Below are 20,263 nucleotides of genomic sequence, written 5' to 3'. Positions count from 1 at the left end.
AGCCTGAGCGGTGGGTGTTGCCTTCTGACACACTTCCGATGATGTCAGGGGGTGTGACATATGCTATGCTAATGAGTTATGCTAATGAGCTCCTGCACCTCTTTTTCTACTAAATGACCCCTGGTTATAACAAATATCTGTGCTGGGGTCTCTCTCTGAATCCCTAGCTTTCTTTCTCTTTTTAAGTAAATCTTTGGCTCCTTCCATTGTGAAGATATAAGGGGAAAGGCATATCTCTGCCATGCTAGAGACTTAACAAAAAATAAAGGCTGGGGATTCTGAGAACCTGGTACACATGGGCCCCTGGAATTTTGTCCTCCCCGTCTCCCCACCACCACAACCAAATGGGCAGGGAGAATCATGGACTCTGCCCTGAGCTCCTTGGAGAAAGGATGAGGTAAAAATGATAAAACCATCATTAATGATAGTATTAATATCTAATGTTATCAATAATAAAGACTAACGTTTGAGTCCAGTGGCACTTTTAAGACCAACAAAGATTAATTCTGGGTACAAGCTTCCGTGTGCAGGCACACAAGGGCCACGGGACTCACGACTTTGTTCTGTTGCTTCAGACCAACGTGGCTACCCCCCTGAATAATAGACTGTTATTCATATAACGATTGTTGATTATATCATCATTAATGATTCTATGATTAATGTTTTAAGGGTGTCAACGTTAGTAATGTTAACATTATTATTGTTGTTGTGCTCACTTCGTAATAGGTACTGTGTTGCCGACATTTCATCTCCTTGCTGTATTGTTTCAGACGGAACAATGACCACCCTTCCGATTGCTGGCCTCCTCCTCCTCTTTGTGGTTGGCTATGGGTCATCAGAGAACTCGAGTACTTCAAGAGGGTGTGGACTGGATCTTCTCCCGCAGTATGTTTACCTCTGTGATCTGGATGCTATCTGGGGGATCGTCGTGGAAGCTGTGGCTGGGGCCGGAGTGCTGACGACGTTGTTGCTGATGTTGATCTTGCTGGCGAGGTTGCCCTTCATCAAGGAAAAGGAGAAGAAGAGTCCTCTGGGGGTGCATTTCCTCTTCCTTCTGGGGACCCTGGGACTCTTCGGCTTGGCGTTTGCATTCATCATACAGGAAGACGAGACGATCTGCGCAGCCCGCCGGTTTCTGTGGGGGGTCCTCTTTGCGCTGTGCTTCTCGTGCTTACTCGCCCAGGCCTGGAGGCTGCGGAGACTAGTGCGGCACGGCAAAAGCCCATCTGGGTGGCAGCTGGCGGGTGTGGCTGCCTGTCTTGCGCTGGTCCAAGTCATTATTGCTACCGAGTGGCTGATACTGACCATTGTGAGAGATGGAAAGTTGGCGTGCAGTTACGAGCGAATGGATTTTGCAATGGCTTCCATCTACGTCATGTTTTTGATGGTGGTAACCATGGGTTTTTCTTTCTTCACGGTATGCGGAAAGTTTAAGAAGTGGAAGAAGAATGGCGTATGCCTCATTCTAGCCAGCTTTTTTTCAATTCTCATTTGGGTCGCTTGGCTGACTATGTATCTGTATGGTAACAAGGAACTGGGGAGAAGAGACCAATGGAGTGACCCTACTCTCGCGATAGCCCTGGTGTCCAGTGGCTGGGTATTTGTGATCTTGCACGCTATCCCAGAGGTCCACTGCTCCATTCTTCCATCTCAACAAGAAAACACACCTAATTATTTTGATACTTCACAACCGCGCATGCGTGAGACAGCTTTTGAGGATGACCTTCAGCTTCCTCGGAGCTACATGGAAAATAAAGCCTTTTCAATGGATGAACATAACGCAGGTAAGCCTTTTGTGGGGACTCCAGTGGTGCTCTCAGGATCTGAGACAAAGATGAGGGTCAGCAAGGGTGTCCTTGTTTGATAATAAAAGTGACTAAAATTGGGCAGAGACTTTATGTGCATCTCATGTGCCGCATTAAAAATGTCCTCATGAGGGGGTTTGTAATGAAAAAATGAAAAATATGATGTTAAAATCTGACAAGGTAATAGCAGCAGTACACAACTGTTGCTCCTGGCTGCTGCTTTGTGCAAGGGACCTTGCCCTCTTTCTGTCTCCGTCTGTAGGGTGACTGGCCCTGGGTGGAGTCAGGGCAGGAACATAAGAACATAAGAGATGCCAATGTTGGATCAGGCCAAAGGCCCATCCAGTCCAACACTCTGTATCACACAGTGGCCAGAAATACCAGTGCCTTCAGGAGGTCCACCAGTGGGGCCAGGACATTAGAAGCCCTCCCACTGTTGCCCCCCCCCAAGCACCAAGATGACAGCGCATCACTTGCCCCAGAGTCCCTATCTATACCTTGTGGCTAATAGCCACTGATGGACCTCTGCTCCATATGCTTATCTAATTCCCTTTTGAAGCCGTCCATGCTTGTAGCCGCCACCACCTCCTGTGGCGGTGAATTCCATGTGTTCATCACTCTTTGGGTGAAGAAGTACTTCCTTTTATCCGTTCTAACCCGACCGCTCTGCAGTTTCATGGAGTGCCCACGGGTTCTTGTATTGTGAGAAAGGGAGGAAAGTACCTCTTTCTCTACCTGCTCTTTCCCATGCATAATCTTATAAACCTCGATCATGTCACCCCTCAGTCGTCGTTTCTCCAAGCTAAAGAGCCCTAAGCGCCTTAAGCTTTCCTCATAGGGAAAGTGTTCCAACCCTTTTTAGGAGGGACCAGAGGACACTTGGCCAGGGCAGGTGATAGGGTTGCCAACTCCGGATTGGGAAATACCTGGAGATTTCGGGATGGAGCCTGGGAAGGGCAGGGTTTGGAGCTGGAGCAGGGTATAATACCCTGGAGTCCACCCTCCAAAGCAGCCATTTCTTCTCGGGGGAACCGATCTTGGTCATCTGGAGATTAATTGTAAAAGTGGGAGATCTCCAGGTGCCACCTGGAGCCTGGCAACCCTGGCAGGTGATGAAGGCCCCTCCACTGACGGAGTCTAAGAAGCTGGCCTGGCCAGGAAGGCTGGAAGGGAGGGGGCATCTGATGGAGGGTCATCCATGCCTCCTGGGCCTGCGGAAGCTTCTGCCAAAACAAATTCATTAGTCTTTAAGGGGCTGCAAAATCCCTTTGTCTTTTTCAATACAGTCACTCCTGGGGCTGGATTATGGCCTTTATGAAGGCGGTTCTTGCTTTGGGCTAAAAGACCTGCCCCTGGAAGTTCTGTGAGCAAAGAAACTGATGGATCAAAAGGCACAGCCCACAATGGCCCTGCCTGAAATGGATGCTGCTGGCAGCTCCATCCTCCCCAGGAACAGCACTGCATGACTCTGACCTAATGACACTGGGAAACTGTTGTTACAGAGAACACTTTCCAAAGGAAAACAGATATTTTATCCTGTCCCTCCAAAATGTCTTGTCCAAGACAGCTAATAAAAATAAAACCAAGAGATAATACCACCCTTTTAATGTAGTTAAAAACAATTAAGAAACGTCCAACAATGAAATCCTCAATGGTAAAACGATCACCGGTAATATTTACAGTATACAAATTTTAGAAATGGAGGGTCAGCTGTAGAAAGGCAGAATAAAATATTTAAATTTTTAAAATTACCTAAAAGTCAATTTCAAACGTTACCTAAAAATCTGGCTTGAAAAGGAATGCTTTCACCTGGCGCTGAAACCAGGAGACCTTCATAGAGGCAGGCATTCCACAACTGGGGAAGCCACTACTGAGGCATAAAGGTAAAGGTTCCCTTGCTCGAAAGCCAGTCGAGTCTGACTCTAGGGTTGCGGTGCTCATCTCCGTTTCAAAGCCGAAGAGCCAGCGCTGTCCGAAGACATTTCAGTGGTCATGTGGCCAGCATGACTAAACACCAAGGCTCATGGAACGCTGTTACCTTCCCACCGAAGTGGTACCTATTTATCTACTTGCAATTTCTTGCTTTCGAACTGCTAGGTTGGCAGGAGCTGGAACTAGAGATGGGAGCTCACTCCATCATGCGGCACACTCAGGTCTCGAACTGCTGAACTACCGCCTTTCCACAGCCTGCAGTTCAGCGTCTTAACCACGTGAGCCACCGCAGCTCCTACTGAGGCATATGCATACCAAATTATTTACTTGCATAGACTGAGAGACAGTCCTAACTTCAGGGTTATCTTTCACTGGTAAATCACTGTCCTTAAATTGCTCTTGTTCTGCCTTTGGGGCAAGATTTTGGTGTGCTCACTCTATTCTAGAGGTGTGCTACTGTGGGTGTCTAGAAGTTAAATCTCTGAAGCATCTCGTCCCAAACGTTCATGTGGAGAAGAATCTCCAGTAGTATATAATGTAGGTGAGGAGTGTGGGGGGGTGTGTATGTGTGTGAAAAAGGTATTCCGAGTACGCGAAAATTTCCTTTGGTGGAGTGTAAGGCAGTATGTACGCCTTAAGCTGCAGAGGCAAGTTCTTAAAATCCCCAGAAGTGGACAGTTGCTGGAGATTCTGTGATCTCACCAGAATGACATAATTGAAATGCGTATGCCTTGGGGGAAAGTGGAGTGCTAAGGGAGGAAAGTAAAATAAAATAATCTCTGTCCTCATTTGCCTCACTTGTTGTACGTGAGAGAGCAGCCATCTCAACCAACCGGTTTCGTAACATAATTTAGCTGATTAAGATTGTTTTGTGTGAAAATACATTGTGGCAAGACGGCAGGAAGTTTGGAAAAACTGATGAGGAAATTAGTTTATCTTGGGCTGATGAAGAAATAAACAACTGACAGATCTCATGAGTCTGAAACCTGACTGAGTCCGGGTTCATTCAGAGGTTGCCTTGGTACCCTTTGATTATTTTTTTGCCCTTTGAAAATGCATCTGAAATTTAGTATTGTGGACAGTCTACAAAATCAAGTATAAATGGGGAAGGGCTCTTGGGAAGAACAGGCAGAGCACCTGTCAAGGTGTAGGCCTTCTGCAGCTTTGTGGTGAAATGCTGCAACCATTATTGCTGCTTCCTTCTCCCGCTCCTATTGGGAAGTGTTATTGTTGTGTATCACTTTTTTTTTAATGAACATGAAACTTTACATCAGTGGTCTTCAGCCCATGGGTTGCTGGGGCCCTCGAGTGGGCTGCAGGCCCCTACACAGCTGCCATTCCTTTGCTGCTTTTTGGAAGGTTCATGCTGCTAGTGTGCGGGAGAGGAGAGGAGAGCATCTCCTGTTTCTCTTTGCATAGCCACTCAACAGGTGAGGTCACTCAGCAGTGGAGAGGATTTCTCCGTGGGTCTGACCTTTGGCTTGTTCCTGCTATACACTTCTTGGTGTCTAGATTATGTTTCCTGTCCCGACTCTCTCGGTCTTTTGCTGACAGACCTAGCCTGGCCCTTGACCCAAGTGAGATCATAACTCTGTGTCCCATCTTCCCGTCATGGGTCTGTAAAGCAGCGATCTTCAAGATTTCCAGACTCAGAGGACATGCTGAGCTGCAGAGTACAATGTTTATCTCACCAGCCACATGTGTGGTACTTTACAGAGTAAAAGACAAATGACAGGAGTTTGCCATCTAAAGCCTGCCATGCAGGGAACCAAGAGAGACAGGAAGGAGGAGGAAGTACAGATAACAGGAGAAGAATATGTTCTCATTGTTGTACTTGCTTTGGCTCTGTTTCAGTCTTGGATTGGCAGCAAAGGGGGGAGATTTAGACCTAGGCAAAAGATTTCGTGGAAGGAGCAGTTTTGAGGAGGGGTTTGATGAAAGAGAAGCAGCATCACAGAGGTTTTTCAGTTTGCTCTTCCTGACCCTGGCAGCCTTCAGGCAGGGTAAGCTTACCAGATCAAAAGTTCTGAATACCTTAGAAGCCGTAGAGTCAGAAATGAGAACAGATCGATGAGAATATGATGCTCCATTCTAAGACATGCCTTTTTATAGCAGGAGGGATGCCTGTCGTTTTTCCTGAGATGGTCTCCTCCTCCAGCATGATCTTGCTTTCCGCATGCACAGCAGTGGATTAAGGGCAGCACATGGCCTTGGGATGTCCATGGTTCATTTGTGTCCTCTGTCCAACTGTGTCTTGAATTAAATGTAATGCAAAATTTTAGCTCATGAGTGACTAAAATAAGACACGTAACTGGGAACTGACTGCATTACGGATAATTTTTCTCAAGGCAGCCAATCAGATTACAAGAAGGAATTCAGTGAGTGGTGGTGGCGGAAGAGTTCCGCAAAGATTATTCACTGTTCACCTGCTTTGAACTCATTAGAAAGTATATCTACTTAGACTGATGGAGCAGTCTCTCTCTGTCTGCCCTCCCCCCGCCCTGCTTCTGATAATTTGGACAGAAACATAGGTCCAGAATGTTTCAGGTGTTATTTTTTTTTTAATAGGCAGATGAACAGTGCATCCCGGGAGAAATTTTAATTTTATTAGAGAAATAAAACTGGGAGACATACAGGGGGGGGGGGGAAATGAAACCATATCAATGGAATACAGCATAAAGAACGTGCAGATCTGTCCCTCACAGAGGAGGGAGAGCTGCTACCTGAAGAAAACTTGGGTCTTAAAGGTGCCCCTGGACTGTTTTGGGCTGGGGGGGGGGCTCTGCCACTTACCTGGCTGCTTCTTGCTCTGACTGAGGGCTGCTGGGAGCAGGGGGCGGGGCTTGTTGCATGTGCCCGCCCCCTGGGCTCTTTACTGCCGGAGCTCCGCTCCTGTGCGCTCCTGCAGGAAATGACCCCTGATTTTGGTTACAGAATTCTGCTTGCTTATATATAGAAACAAGAACTCTGCTTAGGGTTGCATGGCAGATCTGTTAGCAATCACTATATAGATCTATATAGATTGATGCTTTTTTCCCTCCTGCTCAGCTCCCATCAAACCTCTAAATGAATTTCAAGCAGTTTAATTTCAAATACTGACTCTGGGGAATTCCCAGCTTTAAAGAAGAGATCCTGAGCACGCTCGCTGGAAGTAACTCCGTTTTACCCTTCCTCCAAGGAACCTGCTGGTACAGGAGACATGGTTTTCTCCTTCCCTCCCCAACTTTTCAGTAGCCCTGTGAGGTGGGATAGGAGGAGAGATCCAGCAACATCCATGCCCACTGTGGGGATCTGAGCCCAGGTCTCCCAGACTCTAGTCCAGCACTCTAACCATTGTACCACACTGCTGTTCATGCGACCTTGTTCATGCCATTTCCCATGTTGATTTCATTGGGAAAGCAAATAAAGGACCACAGGCTAAATTTGAAAGAAGGGGGTGAGCCTCTCTATGACCAAGGAATATATCTTACATTTAAATTCTCAAACATAAAAAATTTAGCTTGGGATCCTTGGAGTTGAGTCATGAACTGGAAGTAGGCAAATGAATCTCAGGCATACGCTGGCCAGCTGTCGAGCGCCCTTGCAGCTGCAGACCTAAGTTTGCCATTGTATCAGTTGCTTCCAGACTGGATGGAAATTGTTGTATGAATATTGCATATTTAAAAGATTCATGATAAATATTTCCAAGCTGAAGACAGAGTGTCATACAGGATGAAATAGCTGCAGAGACTTAGGGAAGGGAAGGGCTCTTTGGAAGATTATCCAAGTGTCTACCATGGTAGCTTTAACCCCATCCATACCATATGATGCTGATGTTGATCACTATACATGATTAAAATTAAATTACCATATGGCATTGTGTGCCAGGAGATCCCAGGATTGTCTGGCAGCCTGAAGCTATAGCTCTTTTCTAGGATTATGGAGTGAGCTAGGTTTATTTGGGGGGGGGGGCTGGGAGAGCTGTGACTGACCCAAGGTTACCCAGCTTGGCTTCAAGTGGAGGAGGGAGGAATCGAAGCCACTTCTCCAGATTAGAGTCCATCGTTCTTAACCACTACACCATGCTGGCTTTACGTGATGCTTTTCTGATACAGTTTAAGCTCCGCTCATGTCTACTTATACACACCCCTGCTGTATCCTGAATCCAACTGTTGGTCTATCAGACTTGTTTACTGTGGCTTGTAGCAGCTCTCCAGGATCTCAGGTGGGGAGCTTTTCACAATACCTACAAGCAGATCCTTCCAACTGGAGATGCTGGGGAATGAACCTGGGACTTCCTGCCTGCAAAGAAGAGCCTCTGCCCTTGAGCCTAGGCCCCTAGTTCCTATGTAGGAAGTTTGCAACGTGTCAGCATATAGATCCCCTGGCCTGATCATTATTATTTTTGTTAATTCCTCTGTGTGCTCAATGAAATATCTGGTTTTTAGCCAATAAGCAAAATTCTCCTCTCCTCCCCACAGCTTTACGAACGGCAGGATTTCGCAATGGCAGCTTGGGAAGCCGTCCGAGCGCTCCCTTCAGAAGCAACGTCTACCAGCCCACTGAGATGGCGGTTGTCTTAAATGGTGGGACTGTAAGTATCAAAAGGTGATGGTGCAAGAAGATGCCTTATGGGGGTGAATGCACAACCTCCCTGCTTTCGACTCACAACTTTACTCAAGTGGATGCTTGCTTATAATGGGGGGGGGGAGGTCCGGGCAGAAAGGAATGCATGCAGTGCTCCATTCTTAAGATATCTCGTTTCCAAAACATATGGACTTGACTTTGGCCATTAAGGGAGTGGGGAGAGATGATGTTCAGGTTGCTTTTGTGGGATTGGTCTGAACAATGCAATTTAAGAAATAAAGTTGGTCATAATGACCACCACTATTACAAGCAAGTTGACACAAAGATGTTCTGAGTTTTTAACTTTGCAACATTCTTCTGGTTCAAAAATCAGCATTGCCCTAAGAAAAGGGAGTTGTTGACTCACACCCTAAATAAAGCATTTATTTTGGGCTAGTAGCAAACATGTGCCGTTTCTTGGTGGTGAAGCATTAGATGCTGGATGTTAATCAAACTGCCAGGTTGCTGCCAGGGTGGCTTAGAGAGAGACAGAGAGCCAAACAGCCTCCTTAAATCTCATTTGCATTGTGTGTATTTAAGTGCACCTGAGGAACTGCATAGAGTGCTTGTGCTTGCTGACAAAAAGAGAATGCTCATCCCCACTTTTTTGATTTCCATGCGTACATAACTCAACTGCTTAAAGGCTGCTGCTCCTAAGCCAGCTTCCGCTCCTCATGCAAGTTGGGCTTCCATTCCTTTAAATCAACAGCTAATTCCATTGTTTTGAAAAAGCATAAAATATGCCTGATCTGATCAAAGTTCTCTCTTGGCTGGATCCAGCCTGGAGAAGGCAGTGCCACTGTGACTGAAAGATGGTCACACATGTAGCAACTATTTGGAATGGAAACTCGGGAACCACTCCAAGAGCACTGCGTGGGGAATAAGCCTTGCTCCCAGCCAGTGGTGAAGCTGGGAAATTTCAGGAAGAGGACCTCATAAGACCACTCACATAACCCTGGGAACTACACCGCTTAGGGGGAAGGAAGTGGAGGAATAAAGATGGAGGTGGACCTTGTCAATTTGTAGCTACAGCCTCACCCTACCTCCACCAAAGGCATGAACAGGTGCTCGTCTGGTCCCCCAGTGAGGTGGTAACCTGTGTCAGGGCCAGTGTTCCCTCTAAGCTGAGTTAGTGTGAACTAGGCTCACAGTTTTTTAGTCTCCGGCTCACACATTTTTATCTTAGGAAGGATGGCTCCAGAGCAAACTAATTTATGCAGTAGCCAAATCACTCACTCACAACTTTAATGCCAGTCGCTCACAACGTAGAATTTTTGCTCACAAGATTACAGCTTAGAAAGAGCATTGGTCAGGGCTGTATAGGGCTGCCAAGTGGGGGCGGGGGGCGGGGAAACCCCCACTTTGGAGGCCCAATTTCCGCCACGGCAGAATCAGGCCCCGGGGGGAACTCCACCCCCCAAGCTGCGTCACCAGAGGTGACGCATGACATAGAGCACATTGGGGGCGTGGCCCAGATGTCGGGGGGGGGAAACCATATGTTCCCTCCCCCGACGATCTGGGCCACGCCCCCAACGTGCTCTACGTCATGCGTCACTTCCTGTGACGTTCTGGCGGCGCGGATCGACCCAACGCTCCCCCACTGGTGAGTTGAACTGACTTGGCAACCCTAGGGCTGTAACCACTTCCTACATCAGGAGGTGAGGAATCAGTATTCTGCCACCGTATTCTACAGTTGCATCTCTGGTAATGAAACAATAGTTGATGGTTTTATTGTGCAGGCTCAGCCATAGCATTGCTGGTTCTTTATGCACTGTTCTTACCAATGGAGCCAGGAACACAGCTTTTCCAGCCTTTGGAGAATGGTGTTGCAGAGCTGCTTCACCACCGGCTGTCTGTGTAGGACGGCAGCGTCCACTGGCTGTGATGCAGGTGCTTGGAGGCAGCCATTGTGTGAATCAGCACTTCAGTGCTTTTAAGCTGAAGTGGGTGAAGTCACACTGGAAGTACCCCTGAGCAGATAAACGATCAGTGGCACTCTGTGTTTCTATAGGACATGACCACAGTGTTGTGTGTTTGTCTGAGTGATGTAGCTGCTGCTGCTGCTTCTTTTTAAATGTGATTTTTGAACAGTCTAGGATACTTAGTTATGGGTTTATTCTTATTTCCAGATTCCAACTGCTCCGCCAAGTTACACTGGAAGACACCTTTGGTGAAAAAGCTTTCTAGGCTTTAGAGGATGAGAGAGGATGATTAACAGGTTTTATATCCTGGCAGTGTGTCATTATGAGGGAGGAGTCAATGCTAGCAAAGGACAAAGCAACGCAAAACCACCATCCCAGCAACCGGGAGCTTGGGGTGTCCTAGATCCAATAGCTCGTTTTACTTTTTTAAAAAACAAAAACAAATGTGAACATTGAATTTATAAGCTAACCACAAAAGCAAAACCTCTGCAGTGAAATAAAAGCTGAAACTAAATTTTAAAATAGGTGCAGGGGACACAGTGTTCCGAAACAGCAAGAGAGCTTTTGGCTGAAGCCGGCGTGCAAGGCAAACAAAATAAAACTAAATGTGTCAAAGCAATGTCCTTATCAAAACTCAATCCACATTGCCATAAAAGACTGCCCTTGTAGGGTGTCTTTTTACTTTGTCAGTCTTTCTGTGATCATTTTGAAAGGTCCACAGTTGTTCCTTTAGAATGCAGCTTGACTGTCCCTTAGGATCCACAATGGACCTTTGATTGCAAACTCACCCCAGAGGAAAGAAGGGGTTATTTTTATATGCCACATAGTGTGTTTCTGAGACAAGCTATACAAAGGCAGGTGGTGGTGCCTGCTTGTCAGATACACCAAACTGTTAAAAAAAAAAAGACAGAGTGACCCCATCGGGTCTCCTGCCATGGTTGCCAAATGGGTCTCTTTTTCCCGAGAAATGGCTACTGGAGGTCACCCAGCCCTTTGTGTGCATATGGGGTGGGGCAGTGCTGTCAAAGCTGATGTAAGGGGGGTAGGGCTTGATGTTTTGCAGACCGAGACGACATAGTTCATGCCCATGATGATGCAGGGACTGTCTTCAGGCCCCCCACTTGGAGTTTAAGGACAGTTTCACAGAATCTCTCCCACATGCAAACATTATAGACACGATTGCAACAGGAAGATGGGAGACAAAAACAAGGAAAGTGGAGAGGCTTCTCTGGAGGGCACCAAAACCTGCAAGATCAGATTCATCCCCTCCCCACCACACCTTCCTTTCCACCCCCAGCTAAACACTGAAGCTTCATGGACTGCAAATGGTTTGTTAATTTTATTGCATTTTTACTGCGTGTTCAATTTATGGAGCCTTTTATTTTGTCTGGGATTATTTTTGTTTTGGTTATTGGGGAAAGAAGTTTTTCCTTCCCCCCCCCTTTTCTTTCCAGAGGGTCCCATGTTCTCACTGCCTTTTTCATATGTCTATGGTTTTAGTGGTGTTCGGCAAAAGCATTCCTTCATTACTTAGCACTGAAATGAATACTGGGCATGTGAATGAGTCATATTACATCCTCAGTGCTGGCCGCCATCACACTCTGCTTTTCTATAGACTAAAAGCAAACTGAGGTTGGTTGGTTTCCTGTCACGGGGACAACAGATTACAAACTAGGTAGTAGGATGGACCTTTGATTTGCATTTGCTCTGGTAGAAATACATTTCTACTTTTGAATGATTAGTAAAAAGATATACAGAAACAATAAATAACTCAGCAGCTTCTGCATCTTGTGGAAAGAAAAGACACTTTTTGGGGAGAGGGGAGAACACCTCTTCACATACCCCATTTCTGGTACTGGGTAGACCTGACCTTCTGCTGCTTCAGAGGCAGATGGCTGTGTGTGTGTGTGTGTGTGTGTGTGGTGCACCAAAACAAAACTATTCCCTGCCTCTAGAAAACTAGCATACCTGGGAGAAGGACAGGCTGGAAACAGTCTCTTGGATGTGTGGAGAAGGGTTCTAGTCCAATTCCTGCCAGCTTTCTCTGTGGAATGAATGGTTTGCTTGGGAAAGATGGTCCATCGCGTGAATCCACCTGCATTCTGAAGTGGTACAGGCCAAGGCACAGATTGGCCGTGTCAGTGAGGCTATTTTGGTTGCCACACGGACACTAGAACGGTCTACCTGGCCACGAAATAGCTCCAGAGAGTAGCCATGTTAATTTACCCCAGCAAAAATCAACAGAGGTCTTGTGTCATCCTCAAGAAGTGTTTATTCTAGGATCCATGGGAGCTCTAGACCACGTAAACCTATGCAAGAAAAAAAGCTTGCAAGCCTTTAAGGCGTTCACAGTAGTCTTATTTATTTTGGCAGAGGAAGGGCTGCGGGATCGGGTTGAATGTGATATCCCCTCTGGTGCTGCCACTCTTAACACGATCATCTTAGCAAGATTTTTTTATTCTTTAAATTATATTAGTAGATAATAGCAATAACTTTCTGTTGTGCATCATCATATGAACCAAGTTGCTTCTCAAAGAGATCACTCTGACCAAGATAAACAAGTCACATAAATGCTTTCACAAATATATTCATTAGACTATGAATCAATGAGAAGTTGATGGACTAATGAGATGCACACAGTAAAGGCTAGGGATTTCCTATTGTCCACCAATCTAGACCTTCCTGAGGACTTGATTGATAAAGAATAGGACACTGTGGTTAAAGGAATTGGGTAAACCAGAACTCAGGAAATATTACGTTTGGCACAGAAATCTTGGTTGGTGCTTTCTGAATATGTGTGTGCATTGTTTTAGGAGCAGAACTGCAGTTTGAAAGTGGGTTTTTGAAATACATAAGATGATCATGGTAAAAATGGTAGAGCAGTTTAGTGTCTGCAAAACTCTGTGGAGAAAATAAAATGATCTATTTTTAATTGGGGGGGGTGATGATTTTTTTTTAAAGGTCATTAAAGCAATGTATTAAGATGTTTAATTTTTCTTTTCTAGACAAGAAGGGATTTAGCGATCCTGCTCCCCATTAAGCCAATGGCAGTTTGGGATCTTAAACAAAGACAGGGCTGGATCCTGCAAATACAGGACTTCCAATAACCACTCATGTGAACCTGGCCCATGCTACATAGTGGTGGGGGAGGTGTGTTGATTTTAAACTATAAAAAGGGATATATATATATATATTCTCCCCCCTCCCCAGCAACTTACTTTTGAACCACTTGCTTTTTTTTTTGTCAGTCTGTGGTTTGTGATGTCGGATGCCACCCCGAATGATGTATGATTGGAAATACAAAAGGCACTTTTGTGTTTAAGTTATATTTTTGTCAATGTAACAAAGGTGTGTATACTTTTTGCCTTTTCTGAAAATTATTTAGAATGTAGTGCATCTGGTGAGCAAAGCAACTCCACAACAGTAAGCACAAATTATGTCAGGATTCAGTTTCACAGTAACTCACTTTGGTAAGCATAAAAGGTACTATGTCTTCCATCATTGCCAACTTAATAATGCTGTTATGATAGAAAACAATGAAGTGCTAAAGCGCCTTGGAACCTTGTTATGTAAGTGTTTTCTAGATGAGCAAAGTGGTTTTCCCCTTGAGAGCTGGCAGCAACCCATCATACCCTGTGCCTATGCAAAGTTTATGTGAGGGTGGTCTTGAAGGGACTGTGCCCACAACTTACAACCCACACCTCTCTGATGCCCACAGCAAAACTCCCAGGGACCTTCATGGAGCTGGGTTGATTAGGCGCATTTCAGAAAACACTAAACGTCTCCAACACGTTGAGCATTCTTAATTTTCTGTGAACAGCGTATGTCCCACTCCAGTCACTGGTGGTGGTGTACCCATGTGGAATGGGCTGTCCTATCAAAACCCTGTGGAGTTCGATATGGCTGATTCCACTGATGGGTGCTGGTGCCACTGTCCACTCAGTGGTATGTGTGTGGAGCAACCACACAGTTTGGAAGTAGGAGGCTTTGTACCCTTGGTAGGGGCAATCTAGAAATGGAAGGTGGTTTCCAGACTGGCATCTCCCTTGGCAGGGTTGGGGCTAATACTTTTTAGGGCTCAGTTCATGGTGTCTGAAGCGGTAGTGTGTCCCCAGAAGATTCCCTCCTAGGTAGGAAGCTCTAGATAAGCAAGGTGTGTTAGAATTCTAGCTCTGTCTGCATTTACAAGGACAGTTCTCCTATCTGGCTAACTTTCCTGCTTTATGCCTCGGTTCTAACCCCAGGCGGAACAAATGGAAGCATTGTAGCTTTTATAAGAACAGGACAGATCAGGTTATCATACCATCTTACCAGATTACACGGCAGGTGCTTTTTATTAATTTATGAGAGCCAAGTCTCATTTTTGATAATATATATTTATTAAATGTATTAATGTGCGTTTTATAATGTACCCCTTTTCCTCCCTGCTGACTGTTGCATACCGTTAATCTTGTACATCTTTGAAGGGTTTTCAAGACAATCAATGTGTACCATGACTGTACATAAATATACAAGATTAAAAAAAAAATTGTAAAGCATGGGCAAATACATTTTATTTTCAAAATGCTGTTCTTAACAAACAAAAAATAAAGGCTTTACTATTTACTTACATTGTTGTGGTCATTTCACAGTGGTGGCAGATCTGGTGTCCAGTCCACTGAGCCCAGGTGCCACAAAGTTCTGTGGTCTGCAGCCCTGGTTCCTGGAGATGAGAGGCTTCCAGCTGCTCAGAATGGGCACAGCAATACTCTGGGTATCTCTGGTTAAGTCTGACGCTACACTTGTGGTGACCAAAGGATGCATTGACTTGTTTTAAGAGTAATGGCCGTTTCTTGTGTATGTGTGTGGCTGTTTTCCCTGCAAAAGTTTTGATGCGGGACAAAAGGTTCCACTTAAACAATGAGTGGGGTTTGCTGAAATCACAGTGCCTTGACATTGGGGTGTGTTTAAGTACGGGAGCATCAGAAAACAGTGGGAGTGACATTCTCAACCTAAAGCAGGCCTTTTATTACTTTGAGGTAGTAGGGCGGAAGCCACTGAGCCAGCTGTCTTCTGCTCCCTCTTACCAGAAATTCTTGTGTGTGACCAATGGGCCTTTATCTCCCCGACCACTCTATGAAGACCACTCGCTCCGTCAGAACTTCAGCTGATGCCTGATTCAATGATCAATTTCAACCCACTTAAACCAGACTGTGCAGAAGTTAATCCAAGTTCTTTCCATCACACTAAAGTTGATGGGATCAAGCTCAGATTAAGTTGCAGGTTTAGGCGGGATGCCAGTTGGCTTCTTGTTCTGATATGTGGGGTTTTGCTTTAAAAGAGCAGACAGTTTAGGCACTCTGGCGTCTGTATCACCATTCTGATACAGGTAAAAATTCTTAACTGCTCTACCAAGCAGCTGATAGGGGCTTTTAAAAAGGATGGCAGCCTAATCAAACAGGCACATGAATACCTGACCACTCTGCCACTGGGGATGGCCTAGAAACATTTTCAGTCCAGATCTTCTTCCTTCTCTGTGATCTGGGGGGTGGGGGGAGGGGCCAGTTCCAATACTGAAAAGTTTGATTGAGTTGGCGAGGGCTGTGCTGAGTCTTCTATCTTGGCTCCCACTGTAAACAAAATACACAAAAAGAAAAGAAAAGCAGTAAGAAACCCAAAAACTGACATCAAAATCCAGTTCCAACAGATTTCCCTATGAGTTGGGTCACTGGGTGGATTGATCACTACAGTTTCAAAAAGTGTAACCATATTGGTAGTGGTTATAACTTGATGCTAGCGTGGGATGGCTTCTTTACTGGGAGTCAGTCTTCTGATTCTCTCTATGGACATTCAAGAAAAGGTGCCATTTTAAATGTTGGGGGTGGGGTTAATCAGCAAATTACTCCTACATTATACCCACATTTATAGCCCACCCTTCCTCCGAGGAGTGACACAAACTGGCGGTGTGCTTCCATTTCTCTGCTCCCTCTGAAGCAGGCTGAATGAGAGCAACTTGCTCAAAATGATTGAGGGAGCTTCATGCCCCAGGCAGGTTTGATCCCTGTCCCCCCCTACCATGGTTCAGGAAGTTTAAGGTAAAGGTAAAGGTTCCCTTGCTCGAAAGCCAGTCGAATCCGACTCTAGGGTTGCGGTGCTCATCTCCGTTTCAAAGCCGAAGAGCCAGCGCTGTCCGAAGACGTTTCCGTGGTCATGTGGCCGCCATGACTAAACCCCAAGGCGCACGGAACGCTGTTACCTTCCCACTGAAGTGGTCCCTATTTATCTACTTGCAATTTCTTGCTTTCGAACTGCTAGGTTGGCAGGAGCTGGAACTAGAGACGGGAGCTCACTCCGTCATGCGGCACCTGGGTCTTGAACTGCTGAACTACCGACCTTCCATAGCCTGCAGTTCAGCGTCTTAACCACTTGAGCCACCGTAGCTCCCTCAGGAAGTTTAACCCCTCTTTTATACTGGCTCTTCTTTAATATGATCAAATGACCATGTGCTGTTTATAAAAAACAACAATGGGGGGGGGGGATTTGCACGTGCAATGAGGACAAGAAGAACGTTGATAAAGAACAGTTTCTTGTATGCTGCAATCCAAAGAAGACACGTTATCCATGTGATTTTCAGAGCAGTTGCACCAGCTGGAGAAGTCAACCAAACAACAAAAAGCGCATAGCAGGGTTGCTTGCGGAAGTAAACAATCATGAATGAACAAAAGCCTTGCATGACAACAGTAAAAAGCACAGCCTCCTACTCTGCATTCACATACCCAAGGAGGACTGTGATATGAGATGCTAGAAGCCTACAGCCAATGAATTGGCCAGTTCATTCAAGCTAGGGTGGGAAAGGCCTGGCTTTTCAGCTCCCTGCCTACTCAGTTCCATTCCTTTAGCCACTATGTGTCTCATGGCCCGTAGCCCAAAGATTCCGGTCTCTTTCCCCCTTAGCACGCAGGGCTGGAATTCAGCGTGGGTCCAGCCTACACAAGTTATTTTAATACGGTGATCTTCCACATTTCCAGACCTAAGAACCCCCACTGTGCTGCAAGCATGTGATAGGAAGTCACGTGGTATTAGTCACATCAGAGAAGGGGGGGGCAGAGCTATGGCCTCATGAGTATCAAAGGCCTATGAACGTGGGCAGCAGACCAAGAGAGCCGGGGCATGAAATACAAGCTGAGCCTCAGGAGTTGTGGCACAGTGAGGAGCAAGCCAAGGGTCAGAGTCACGAGGGAATCCTCTCCACCAAGTGACCTCACCTGCTGCCCCTTCTAGCATATCTGCAATCGGAGACAGGAGGCAGGCATTCTATGCACACATGCTTGCAGGAGGTTCTTCCAAAAGCTAGCAAAAAACTGGTGGATCTACAGGACAGGGATCCCCAAACTTTTTGAGCCTGTGGGCACTTCTGGAGTTGCAACGCCACATGGTAGGCGCAGCAACAAAATGGCTGCCACAAGAGGTACAAAATGATTGGCACAGCTTAACTTTAGTGACACAGAGTAGATCTTTGTGCTGTGGTGGGAGCTGCTGCCAAGAGATCTGCACAGCTAATCAAATCTCCAGTAGTCAATCAGAAGTCCTGCTGGGCAAAAGCCCTACCTGGCCCCACCCACTTCCTAAAACACCTGGTGGGCATCAGAAAAAGTGTTGGTGGGTGCCATGGAGCCCAGGGGCACCACGTTGGAAACTCCAGCTATAGGGGCTCTGCAACCCACGAGGGACCCAATCCACGGACTGAAGGCTGGCAATGCTCTGGTTTTGGGGCAAAACTCTATGGTAAATTCACCCTCAAACCATTAAGACTTTTGCCCCAAAACCAGAGTGTCCCCGGTGCAATGTCCCCAATGCAATGACATCACTTCCGGGTGACATAATCGCATCGGGGATGTCGCCACAGGGGCAGGGTTTCCCCCGCCAGCCAGCTGGTCCATGGTGGGGAGAAGCCCCCAAATTAGGGGATCCCCCGCTCGGACCTGGGGGCTGGGAACCCTAGCTGAAGACGACTTAGTGGGCCCAGCCTACCTAGAAATTATTAGACTGATGTAACCTTTTACTTCTGCTGAAAAACAATAGACATTTTTATTTTATTTTAATGAAAATGATAAAGACCACAGGAGGGTCCAGGAAATGGGTCCCTACCTCCTTTCAAAGTTAGAATTCCATTCTCCTGCTCCTGCCCATAAGTCCTTCTCCTTAGCCCCCTCTTTCTGGTCTCCTCCACCCTTGCCCTGAGGCAGCACCTCCACTTACCCTTCCCTCAGGCACTTTACAGTCAAGTTACCCAAGACACTGTCCAGATGATCTTTAACATTTGGAGCCCCCCTTTCTGCTCCCAAGGCAGCTGACCCTTCTAACACAGTTCTAGATGACGGAGTCTTCTGGTGGTTCTGGCTGCTGTTCCTCAGCAGGGGCCTGGTTCCATCGCTCAAAGAACCAGAACAGCATCCCTGGCTCCCCCTTCCTATTCTACCACCTGACCGACAGGGACTGCCTGGCCCAAGATCAGCCAAAGAGCTTCATGGGAGGGGAGGGATTTGAAACTGGAGCTCCCCGATCCTAGTCCTCTAATCACTATCGGGCACTGGCCCTCCCTCCCTTTCCTTCTGCGGGGAGGAATCTGAAGGGGTGCGTTCAAAAATGGAGTCCCTTACCTGCAGTCTGAAAAAGCAAGTAGATAAATAGGTACCACTTCGGTGGGAAGGTAACAGCGTTCCATGCGCCTTGGTGTTTAGTCACGCCACGGAAACGTCTTCGGACAGCGCTGGCTCTTCGGCTTTGAAACGGAGATGAACACCGCAACCCTAGAGTCGGATTCGACTGGCTTTCGAGTAAGGGAACCTTTACCATTACCTTACCTGCAGTCTGAAAAAGTACACTTCATATCTACCACTTCACCCCATCTAATTACGTATATTCAGGACTGCCATCTTCATTTTTATGTCTGTGTACAGAATTTGCTTTCTAACGGTGTCAGCCTGCAGGTGGAAAGAACCCTCTCTCCAGCTCTGCCCGTGGAAAAGAGACAGACAATAGTTATGGGATTCTCTTGGGGAGTGGAAAGGCAGCACTTCCCCTAATTCACTGCTGCAGACATGTTAGGAGCCGGCTGCCTTGAAATATCCCCAATTTATCTCTCCTACCACAAAATGACCCCCAAAGAGTATTTAAATATGCCAAGCAGCGGTTTTCTAGGCTCAGTTTGTCAGAGCTGCTTCAAACGTGAGGCACATGCTAAAAGCATAGGCTGGGGGTGGGGGGGAAGAAATGTGTTGTTTGAAAGCCCAATTGCTGTCACATGCCCACATCTGTCTGCACACACATTGATGTGGCCCTCAGAGAAGGTCAGACGTGACAGGTCTCAAAGAGCAGCACACTAAAATGCAGGCTGTCAGCTTAACTGTACATTTCAAAGAGCTATTTGAATAAAATGAAGGCTTACAGTGGAGGGAAGGGGCGATGGCAATGGTGATGCTTCCAAAGGTTCTTAGAAAACGGCAAAGGCCGGGTGCCAGAGAAAGAGCAGTGAATCGTTTTGTTCCTCCTCTGTCAGAAAAGCTCATGTGGGTGGGTACCACTTAGAGGTGGTTAGTGGATTTCGCTAAACTGGACCACCTGATTTAATGGTGTTCTCCCCCCCTCCCCCCGGGTGGGAGACAACAACAGACTCTTGGCTGATGTAAAATTTGCCCTGTTTTTTTTTTTAAGCCAAGGGGCATTGAAAAACTTGCACCACCTTGGGGACTACCACTGAGTTCTGCAATGTTTTTCCCAGAGTTGTATCTATTGTAAAGAGGGACTGTTGGATATACCTCAGTAGGAACCTGTTAAATATATATCTACAAGAAAGGGGACCTGCAAAAATCGCGGGGGGAGGAGCGGGGGAGCTCCACACAGAGCAGGCAGAGGAGGAAGAAGCAGGTAAGCTTCCCCCCCATCCCGTCGGTTCCCCGTCTCCTCCACCACTCCCCCTCCACTACCACCCCCATCTCGCCGCCCCCCCAGTCTCTCTCT

The 20,263-nt window shown here is 46.6% G+C and overlaps 2 protein-coding genes across 2 annotated transcripts in view; one reads left to right on the top strand and one right to left on the bottom strand.

The window, feature by feature from the left end:
• GPRC5B (G protein-coupled receptor, class C, group 5, member B) overlaps positions 1–10,549 on the top strand; it is a 25,180-nt gene extending 14,631 nt beyond the window's left edge. Inside the window, exons 2-4 of the mRNA XM_015416127.1 lie at positions 771–1,784; positions 8,198–8,310; positions 10,472–10,549. Of these exons, the coding sequence (XP_015271613.1) occupies positions 779–1,784; positions 8,198–8,310; positions 10,472–10,516 (1,164 nt within the window). The 5' untranslated portion in view covers positions 771–778 and the 3' untranslated portion in view covers positions 10,517–10,549. The remainder of the gene's footprint in view (positions 1–770; positions 1,785–8,197; positions 8,311–10,471) is intronic.
• Positions 10,550–14,879: 4,330 nt separating this feature from the next.
• The window catches only part of IQCK (IQ motif containing K), a 72,593-nt gene continuing 67,209 nt past the window's right edge, over positions 14,880–20,263 (bottom strand). Inside the window, exons 9-10 of the mRNA XM_015416109.1 lie at positions 15,818–15,873; positions 14,880–15,013 (exon numbers count right to left, since the gene is read on the bottom strand). Coding sequence (XP_015271595.1) covers positions 14,885–15,013; positions 15,818–15,873 — 185 coding nt within the window. The 3' untranslated portion in view covers positions 14,880–14,884. The remainder of the gene's footprint in view (positions 15,014–15,817; positions 15,874–20,263) is intronic.

Source organism: Gekko japonicus, unplaced genomic scaffold (genome assembly GCF_001447785.1).
Source record: "Gekko japonicus isolate JY-2015 unplaced genomic scaffold, Gekko_japonicus_V1.1 scaffold321, whole genome shotgun sequence".
Lineage (NCBI taxonomy): Eukaryota > Metazoa > Chordata > Lepidosauria > Squamata > Gekkonidae > Gekko > Gekko japonicus.
The sequence above is the reverse complement of the archived record's forward strand: the minus strand, read 5'-3'. Positions and strand labels throughout refer to the sequence as shown.